Raw genomic sequence first — 11,081 nt, 5'->3', positions numbered from 1 at the left:
TTGCCAAGAGGGAAAAGGAACATAGCCTGGTCCTCCCGGAAGAGTGCGGGATCGCATTAATTGTTAGAGTCAATCGCGCCGATTGCTTGGATCCTCATTCTTGTGGCGCCAAGGGCGTGATCATCGTTAATAAATGGACTTGTGTAGTGTCCAGTGCATACTTGTGAGTGTGATGCTTTGTTCGATTGATTGTCCGACGTGACTGTTGAGTTGAGTCGGGTCCGCATTACATTACATGTAGCCCGATGGGTAAGCTTGCATGCGATTGAAATATCCGTTCAGTGCTGATGTAATTGCTTTTTAGGATGTCCGAGCGAATTAACGTCCTAACCGGGCTTAGGCATTGGCTCACCGAGATTAATTTCTCCCCTCGTCGTGGTTAACAATTTTCAAGCGATCTTGAAGGCCGTGGACGTTGAACCAAGAGGATTGTGGTAGGATTTTTGGTAGTAGACGAGGGATTAACCTTACCCGACCTTGTGTTTTTTTGAGGTCCTAGTGAGCCTCCCCGAAGTATGGGGTTGTACATATTTACTGTAGCTCGGTAGGGTTAAGATTAATCTGCTCCGGTCGTTTAATGAAATTGCTTTTGATGAATTGATTGTGTAAATTTTCCTGCTATGCTATCCCGTTGTTTTGATTGTTTAGAAGATTTGCACGTTCCGCATGCGCCGTTATTTTATAGGTTGATAGCCTACCTAGGACGCTATCATTCATGACCTGAAGGGAGTAAGGTAGGGATGTCGCGAGCTCGAGAGTCGGGGTGTGACATCCTCGCCCAAGGTGGTATCGGAGCGTGGCTAGCCCGATCCATCTAGTCATTGACTTGGAGTAATAAGGAGCGATGAGATATGAAATGGTTAGTAGGACTTTTAACACTATGGATGTGATTGTTATTTGTGTGTTAAGTTTTTGTGGTCGCCTTCTGACCGCGTTTTGCTTTGGGGTAAGCGGTACTTCGCATCATTTCTGCATAATGAGCGGGCGCGATAGAAGAGCACCTCGAACACCCCGAAGGAGGCCTGTGAGATCGGTAGATGAGATTGCCGACGTTGGAGCGGCACCTCCTATTGCACCTCTCGTGGCTGGTTCCGCTCGGCAAGAACCGACTATGGTAGAAGTTATGCAAGCTTTAGGAGCTATGGGGGAGTTAATAAGGCAGCAGATAAGGAATCAAAACGCCGCTACTGTTGAAGCCCCACCCGTAGCTCCACCCGTAATTCCGCTAGTGGATGTGCTACCCGTGGCCGTAGTTGAGGATCGTAAGGTTCAAAAGATGGTGGAACAGTTTATCAAGTTGAAGCCACCGCAGTTCACTGGAAGCGGAGACCCTAAGGCTACCACCCAATGGATTGAAGGATTGGAGAAAGTGTTCAACTTGTTTAGATGTTCGAATGAAGATAAGGTGGTCCCGGCCGTCTATCAACTAGAGGGTAACGCCATTACTTGGTGGAGAGCTGTTAAGCAAAGAATTTTCCCAGAAGGTACGGTCCCGGTGTGGGATACCTTTGTGGAGGCCTTTAATAACAAGTATTTCTCGAGGACGGCTAGAGAGCGTAAGATCGCTGAGTTCTTCCGCCACCGCCAGAATCGGATGACTGTCGATCAGTATAAAGCCAAGTTCTCGGAATTGTCTAAGTATGCCCCGAGATTGATTGAGGACCCTAAGGATAGGGCTAGAAGGTTCGGGGATGGGCTGAAGCCCGAGATTAAAAGTATTCTAGCGACATTCAACCTTCGGGACTATGATGACCTTTATGAGAGGGCGCCGATAGTGGAGCAGGACTTGGGCGAGAGGACTGCCACATCCGGGTCGCGGTTTACGTCCTCAAGTAGATTTGAGAAGAGGCAAGGGAAGAAGCCTATGTATGGAGGCAGATATCACATCCCACCCAATCGCGGAGGAGCGATCAATAAACCTGTTTTTCGCCGCAGTGAGGTGTGCAATCGTGTCATCGTGAGACATGGACCTAGTCCATGCCCGTATAGGAGTGGAGCCCGCTTTGGATGTGGCCGGTTGGGTCATCGGGTGAATGATTGCCTGCAAAGGAAGCGGGAAAGGCGGGCGCCACAACCGAGAGGACCACTAAGGGAAGCCACACCACAAAACTTCCGGAATCGTCCACAGGCTCAAGGAAGGGTGTTTGCTGTCACCCGTGAGGAGGCGAAGGATTTGCCGACCGTTACGTGTACGGTCGTCTTGCATAATCAAGTCGCCTATGCTTTGTTTGATCCGGGTGCTACGCATTCCTTTGTTGTTGATAGATTTGTTAAACTGGCTGATTTGAGTGTAGTACCATTAGATGTTGTTTTTAAGATTTCTACACCTTTAAAGGATAGCGTAGTGACTGCAAATGGATGTTCTAATTATAGGCTGGTTATAGATGGACATGAAGGTAGAATAGACTTGATTGTACTAGAAATGTATGACTTTGATATGATTGTTGGGATGGATTGGTTGATGAAGCAAAAGGCTGTAGTGGATTGTTATCGTAAGGCCATCTAGTTTAACCCGTTGGATAGAGTGGCTTTTGAATTTGTTGGAAGTTGAGGTGGAACCTCAACTTTGTCGATTTCATCATTGGAAGTGACGCGTCTGTTGGAAAGTGGTTGCTAAGGGTATTTGGCGACCGTATTGGATGTATCAATTGAAGAACCGAAGATTGAGGACATCATAGTAGTTCGCGAGTTTCCAGATGTCTTTCCTCGGGAACTACCCGGTTTACCGCTGGAAAGGGCGATAGAATTTGTAATAGAGTTAGCTCCTGAGACGGAGTCGATTTCTAAAGCGCGTATAGGATGGTGTTGTCGGAACTCAAGGAATTAAAGGTGCGGATGTAAGAACCGTTGGATAAAGGATTTATCCGGCCCGGTGCATCGCCATGGGGAGCACGGTATTGTTTGTTAAGAAGAAAGATGGATCAATGAGGTTGTGTATAGACTACCGGCGGTTGAATCAAGTGACGATAAAGAATAAATACCCACTGCCAAGGATTGATGATCCGTTCGATCGGTTGCGGGGAGCATCGGTGTTTTCTAAGATTGACCTATGGACGGGCTACCATCGGTTGAGGATCAAGAAAGAAGATATACCAAAGACGGCATTCGGGACTCGCTATGGACACTATGAGTTCACAGTGATGCCGTTTGGTCCGACGAATGCTCCCGCTGCTTTTATAGATCTAATGAACCGAGTGTTCAAAGAGTTCTTGGATCTCTTTGTGATCGTATTTATAGACGACATTCTGGTGTACTCGAAGAGCCTAGAGGAGCACGAGCAACATCCGAGGGTAGTTTTGGAAACTCTAAGGGTACATCGGCTTTATGTGAAGTTTAGCAAGTGCGAGTTTTGGTTAGCTCGTGTGGCGATCCTAGGCCACGTGGTTTCTGGAGAAGGAACTGAAGTAGATCCATCGAAGATCGAGGTAGTTATGGATTGGCCAAGACCAAAGACAATGACGGAGATCGAAGCTTCTTGGGTTTGGCGAGGCTATTATAGACGTTTTGTGGAAAGATTTTCAGTTATAGCCTCACCTTTAACTAAGTTGTTGAAGAAGGACATGAAATTTGAATGGACAGACAAGTGTGAGCGTAGTTTTCAAGAACTTAAGCATAAGCTAACTATAGCTCCAGATCTGATGATTCCGTCCGGCTCTGGAGGTTTCAAGATTTACAGTGACGCGTCTCTCAGAGGTGCGGGTTGTATGCTGATGCAACATGGAAGCGTAGTAGCTTATACATCTCGCCGATTGAGACCCCTCAAGTTGAACTATCCGACGCACGACCTAGAATTGGTTGCGGTCGTGTTCGCCTTGAAGATCTGGAGGCCTTATTTGATCGGAGAAAATTTTCAGGTGTATACCGATCATCAGAGCCTAAAGTACCTACTCTCTTAGAAAGAGTTGAACATGAGGCAACGTCGATGGATGGAGCTGCTTAAGGATTATGATTGCGAGATCTTGTATCATCCGAGCAAGGTGAATAAGGTTGCAGATGCCCTGGGTAGAAAATCAATGATTGCTCAATTATGTGTACATGAATGGCGTTTGCTTGAGCAAGTAAGAGACTCGGACTTCAAATTGGAAGTGAGTCTCCTGTCGAGTCTCGTAGCTACATTAAGGATTGAACCAGAGGTGCAGATGAGGATTAAGACCCTGCAGTCGATGGACCCCACTATTCAGAAGTCCTTCAAGAGGACTCAGCTAAGAGAAGAGCCGACTTCCAAGTAGGCGAGGATGGGATACTAAAGTTTCGAGGACGTTTGGTTGTGCCTACCGATGAAAGTTTAAGGGAGGATATCTTATCGGAAGCACATCGTAGCAATTATAGTATCCATCCGGGTAGTACCAAGATGTATCATAATCTAAAGCAACACTACTGGTGGAACGGCATGAAAGCGGATATAGCCAAGCATGTAGCTAAGTGTTTGACCCGTCGGCGGGTTAAGGCGCAACACTGTAAGCCTGGAGGGTTGTTACAGCCTTTGGAGATTCCAAAGTGGAAGTGGGAGCATATCACGATGGACTTCGTGATGGGATTGCCAAGAAGTCAGAGAGGACGTGATTCGATATGGGTTGTAGTAGACAGATTGACGAAGTCGGCGCACTTCATTCCAAGAAGAAAAGACTTCGCCTTGGATAGATATGCAGATTTGTATGTGAGGCACATCGTGAGATCGCATGGAGTGCCAGTGACGATCACCTCATATCGTGATCCCAAGTTCACTACCACATTTTGGAAGAGTCTGCAGATTGCTTTGGGAACGAAACTGCGGTTCGATACGGCCTATCATCCGCAGACAGATGGTCAATCCGAAAGGACGATACAAACTCGGGAGGATATGTTGAGAGCCTGTATTTTAGATTTCAAAGGCGGTTGGGAAGAGCAGTTGCATTTGGTTGAGATCGCCTACAACAACAGTTTCCAGTAGAGTATCAAGATAGCACCATTTGAAGCATTGTATGGTAGAGCGTGTCGAACGCTAGTTTGTTGGGACGAAGTAGGTGAAAGGAAAATCACTGGTCCCGAGTTGGTGGAACAGTCTATGGAAGTGATCAAAGTTATCAGAGACAGACCGAGGACTGCTCAAAGTCGCCAGAAAAGCTATGCAGATAGGAGGCGTAGACCTTTGGAATTCCAAGTGGGCAATCATGTTTTTCCGAAGGTGTCGCCTATGAGAGGGACATCTCGTTTTGGCAAGAAAGGAAAGTTAAGCCCTAGGTATGTCGGGACTTTTGAGATTTTGGAGCGGATAGGAAATCTGGCATATCGTCTTGCGTTGCCGCCAAGATCGGCTCAAGTACATAATGTATTCCACGTATCGATGCTAAGAAAGTATGAACCGGACCCCGCTCATGTATAGAGTTATGAAGAAATCGACCTAGATGAGCGAGCTGCGTACGTAGAACGGCCGGTCGGCATCGTGGATAGGAAAGAGCAAGTGCTCCGGAGCAAGACGAATAAGTTAGTCAACGTGGTTTGGCAACACCATGGAACCGAATGAGCTACTTGGGAGAACGAGGAAGTTATGAAGAGTAGCTATCCGTATCTTTTCGAAGAATCGTGATCGTACTGTAATTTCGGGGACGAAATTTCCTAAGGTGGGGAGAGTTGTGACGCCTGGGAAATTTGGACTATGTAATTTGCCTAAACTCAATAAAAAGGAAGAAAATTGAATTTTAGTCGGTGCAAATTTCGGATCGCAAGGACGTAAGCGACAAATTTGGACAAGTCCCGAAATGTCGTTCGGTTTCGATTGGGTCTCGAAACCGTGGTCGCCGCGACTTAGGATTTTAATCCTTGCACCTAAACTTTTCCGAACCGAATCTAGCCCGTGAAATTCCCAATTTTATTCCCAATCGGTTGAGTCAAAAATCCGATCAGTCCCGATTTGTCAAATTACGAAATCGCCCTTGGATATTATGCGTATGAGACGAAAGAGTTTAATTTTGGAATAACCAATGGGCCCCACTTTCAATCAAATCAGGCCCCCCTCGGTCAAAGCCCAGTCAACATCTCTCTCTCTCTCTCTCTCTCTCTCTCTCTCTCTCTCTCTCTCTCTCTCTCTCTCTCTCGCACCCCCTTCCCCCTCACCGTTTTCGCAACGCCCTCCCCCTCTCTGGCCGAGCATCCATCTTCCTCCTTGGCTTTTTGTGCGACCACCACCACCTCAGCTCGCTACTAGCCACCACCCCACCTCCCTCCGGCCGCCGCAAACCCGCCGAAGAACCCACAACAGCCTCGGTGGATTCCTGCTCTATTTTCGCCTCAAGGAGTCGCAGCTCTGTTCCAACCACTCTGAGCCCCTTACAACCATCCCCAAGCATCGTACGCTCACCCCTCCGTCCATTCTACCCGTCGCCACCACCGTACCACGCCACTGCTGTCCGCAGCAGCTCGAGGAAGCCGGAACAGCCCGATGTCCCTTGTTTTGCGTCGGTCTGCTGCTCCACCCCGTATCACCGCCCTCCAACTAACTCCGGCCACCCCGGACCACCCCCACCGACGGCCTTCGACCCCTCACCATTCCCCAAGGCCGCTGAAGCCGATCGCCGCCCGTGGAGCTCGGATTGAGCTCGGAACCACCTCCCCTGTTTTAACCCGATTTCCCCTGTTTCGACGCCGATTCTGTCCAGCCGTGGTTCGGCTGCCTCCGGCCGTTCGCCACCACCACCGGTGCCACCTCCGGCCACCCCGAAGACCCCCCGACGTTGGTCACTCATTTTCCCAGCCTCGAACCACCTAAATCCCCTCCGATCAGCCCTATTTTCCCTGTTTCGCCGATGTCTCCGTTCCGGAAGTTCTTGTTCACGCCAAACGGCCACTATTCCGGCCAGCTCTGGCCACCACCCCCAAGACCCGTACCACTGTCCCGAGGTGTCGCCAAGTCTTTGGGCCACCTTTGACCGAGTTGGAAGCCCGAAACTTAAGTTGGGCCGTTAGTCGCCGCCGATCGTCGCCGTGGGCCGGGCCGAGTTCGTTGTCGTCACCGCTCGTTTTGAGACCGCCCGAGCTTTTAAAATTGTGAGTTAGCCCATAACTCTTGGTTAGGATGCTAATTGCGTTCGGTTTAGTTTAATTAGATTATTAGGTATTTAGGTAGCTCGATTAGGGCCGATTTAGGTTAAAAACTTGGTTTAAGTTCAATGGCCCTAATTGGTTAAGTTAGTCAATTAGTTAAGATTCTATGCCTAATTAGATGAGATTAATTGATTAGAATTGATTGATCGCGAGCGAACAATAGGTTAAGGACGAGCGATCGATTGGCAATTATAAATCAAATCGGCTAAACAACGACTACGGCACGAAATTAAGCCTTTATGTGGCCTAATCGAATTGGTTTATTCGTGTTGAATTGATGACTTTGTTTGGGCGGATCGCCTCGTTGAAATGTTGATTTGAGTGCCCTGAATGCTCGTTGAGTGAATTAGCATTTGTTTAGGAGTTAATTGTTTCGTGTGTCTTTGCGGCGTCTATTTGGTAGTCTGCATATGCATATGACCGTGTACAATATCAAAGACATATTTTAGCATGAAAATGGCCTTGGGCCGAGTCTTTGAGCACGTTTGTGTGAGCATCCAGCCTAAATCAAAGAGAATAAATTGATTGATGTGTCGGGTGTGCTGTATGGTCATATGAAGGAACGATGATGAGTTTTCCTGGCAAGTTTGTACTATACACATAGTACACACCGTACCATTTTTATGGAACCATACGACTTGCCAAAAGCACGATAATTCATGCCCCGTATGGTACATATGGTTTTAAGGGATTATCCAGTGCCGATCGCAGCTTGTGATGGTTCGAAGCCCCGTATAGGGATGCCTACTTGCCGTGCCGTACGTGGTGCACTGGATACACTACTTGTAGTAGCCGTTGCCGAGAGGGAAAAGGAACGTAGCCTAGTCCTGCCGGAAGAGTGCGGGATCGCATTAATTGTTAGAGTCGATCGCGCCGATCGCGTGGATCCTCATTACTGTGGCGCCAAGGGCGTGATCATCGTTAATAAATGGACTTGTGTGGTGTCCGGTGCATACTTGTGAGTCCGATGCTTTGTTCGGTTGGTTGTCCGACGTGACTATTGAGTTGAGTCGGGTTTGCATTGCATTACGTGTAGCCTTGTGGGGTCGGCTTGCATGTGGTTGAAATATCCGTTACTGTCTGATGTAATTGCTTTTTAGGGTGTCTGAGTGAATCAACGTCCTAACTGGGCTTAGGCGTTGGCTCACCGAGATTAATTTCTCACCCCGTCGTGGTTAACAATTTTTAGGCAGTCTTGAAGGCCGTGGACATTGAACCGAGAGGATTGTGGTAGGATTTTTGGGAGTAGATGAGGGATTAACCTTACCCGACCTTGTGTCTTTTTGAGGTCCTAGTGAGCCCCCCCAAAGTATAGGGTTGTACATATTTACTGTAGCTCAGTAAGGTTAAGATTCGTCTACTCCGGTTGTTTAATGAAATTGTTTTTGATGAATTGATTGTGTAAATTTTCCTGCTATGCTATCCTGCTATTTTGATTGTTTGGGATATTTGCACGTTCCGCATGCGCCGTTATTTTATAAGTCAATAGCCTACCTATGACGCTATCATTCATAACCTGAGGCGAGTAAGGTAGGGATGTCGCGAGCTCGAGAGTCGGCGCGTGACAAGCCATCCTACGTGACTACGTGGCATGACCAACGGTGGTATGGACAATTTCTAATAATATTTTAGTGTTTTTCATTTTTTTCTTTTCTTTTTACTATTTTTCATTTTACTGTTTACTTTTTTCTTTACATTCCCCGACCCCTAGAGAGGGTCGCCCTTGCCTAGGCGTGCTTGGTGGCCGCCCTTGCTCGCCAGATTCGGCAAGGATGACCCTCACTTTAGGCCGGCGATGGTGAGGCCTGGCGAAGAGAAAAAGAAGAAAAATAAAAGGAGGAAAAAGGTAAAATAGAAAATAAAAAAACAAGAAAAAATTAATAAATTTTGAAATGTTATTAAAAATTATTTATGTAATCGTTGATCGTGTCGCGTAGGATGGTCGGCATCCACATCGGCGATGTTTGGCCAAAATTGACCGGATAGGCTCAATTGACAAAACATAAAAATGTTCAGGACTAAATTAACAGAAGGCAATAGGTTTAGAACTTTTTGGACAATTTTGCCATGATATTAATTTACAGAGCAAATCGGGTAAATGAGTCTTTAAGCAAGCGACAGATTAAGAAGTAGGATTATAGCTATTATAGGAACTTCATCTTACCTTCATTTGGCATCGTGCTTTGTCTTTCTTCATCCCTTGATCGCTCACCAAGAGTAGTGGAATGGCTCACTGGTGGATTTTCATGCCTAAAGCGCTCATAAAATTCTTATACCGCACGTTCGAGAGGTATTAAGGCACGGTCGTCCATTATTGCGGAGTCGCAACATTCCGGGCACAACCACCGACCGTCGCTCGGGGTTGAGTACGTTGATCCTCTAGGCTGCATGTACAATGTTTTCCAAGCATTAATGACCTCTCTCAATCGATTGCTGGTATGTGTAGAATACATTTAGGATCTGTTTATTTAGCAAAAAATAAATGCTTTGAAAAATGTTTTTCTAAAGATGGTTGCATTGATAAAAATTTTCATCTCCCACATAAATATTCAGACACGGTATTGTCGATGGCGAAAATATTTTCTATTGATTTCTATTTCAAGTGTTAGAAAACTTCATTTTAGGAAAATATTTTATATATCGTTCGTTTTTTGTAGAACAAACTATAAATTAAAGCATTTTGTAACAAAGGCAAACAAACGGTAGTAAATGATAATCTTTTTTCTTCTTCATAGATATGATGATTTTTAAAAATCAAATAAATATTGATAATTACTTAAAAGAGGAGTTGGTAATATGAAATTAGTTGGTAATGTAATGGGAAGAAGGTTGGTGACTATTCTAATTGAGGTTGGTACTTTCGAAAAGAGTTGGTAAATTTGAAAAATCAATAAGCAATGCAAACAAAGGTAGTAATTACAGATTTTTTTGTTTTTCCCACATTACTAACTTGTCTTTATCTTCCACAAAAGAACTTCTCTTACCCTTTACTGATTTTTGTTTACCTTTCTTATAAAAGCGTTGTTTACCAACTATTATATCAAATTACCAAATAATTTTGCGCTAATTGCCGAATTTTATTTGATTAAGTTAACAACTAATTCTAATCGACAACTCTTACAAACAACGATTTGTTTTTGTTAACTTACCAACTTTTCTATTAAGCAACCACTTTTATTTGTCTTATTTGCCAACTTCTCTTATGTTTGACAAAAAAGATTCTCGTCTTTTACCAGCTTTGACTTGCTTTCATACTGATGTCTTACTACTTACTACTATTATATGAGATCACCAACATTTGTTAAAGTGACTAACCGTCGATTATGTTAACCAAAGAGTAGTTGGTAAATTAAAAAAGTAAACATTGATGACTAATTAAATGGGAGTTCGTAACCTAGAATTTTAATTCACTCGGATAAAATTGATAAGTCATTTAAAGTAAAGTAAAGCGTAGTTTATAAAGATAACTAAAGGTTGGTAAAATATAAGAAAATTTTAAAAAATTGGTAAAAGTCTAATGAGAGTTGGTAATACAAAACTAGTTGGTATCTTAATGATAGAAATCTTAATAAATTGGTCTATTTGTGGGAATTATTACTAAAAGGAGTAGGTAAAGCATTGCCAACAAGTGCAGGTAAAGTTTGTGCAATATTAGGTAAGTAAATGGATAACGGTAAGTAAATCAAATGAATGTTGGTAACCAATATTAGGTTGCAATTAAATGGGAAAAATGTTGTAAGTCGTACTACTTAAGGTTGGTGATCTCTAAAGAAACTAATAAATCTAAGGGCTTTCTAACCAAGACTAATAAAAAGTGGTCAATTTAAAATAAATTAAATGTCGATAAACTCAAACGAGAATAGATGATCCAAAACTAGTCGGTAGTTTAATACGTTCATGATGTTTGCATGGGCGGATTTAGAGGGGGCTTGAGAGGGTCCAGACCTCTAACTTTATGACATTATACTTAGATCTCATTTTTTCAGCAACATTTACATATT

At 44.6% G+C, this 11,081-nt stretch overlaps 1 protein-coding gene across 1 annotated transcript; it reads left to right on the top strand.

Annotated features, from left to right (window-relative positions):
• Window positions 1-1,111: 1,111 nt before the first annotated feature.
• Window positions 1,112-2,506, top strand: LOC115756291. The gene has a single exon (XM_048273017.1). It carries the CDS (start codon window positions 1,112-1,114, stop codon window positions 2,504-2,506), a length of 1,395 nt encoding a protein of 464 aa, XP_048128974.1.
• Window positions 2,507-11,081: the final 8,575 nt, after the last annotated feature.

This window comes from Rhodamnia argentea, chromosome 11 (assembly GCF_020921035.1).
Source record: "Rhodamnia argentea isolate NSW1041297 chromosome 11, ASM2092103v1, whole genome shotgun sequence".
Taxonomy (NCBI): Eukaryota; Viridiplantae; Streptophyta; class Magnoliopsida; order Myrtales; family Myrtaceae; genus Rhodamnia; species Rhodamnia argentea.
This window is presented reverse-complemented; position numbering and strand designations above follow the sequence as displayed.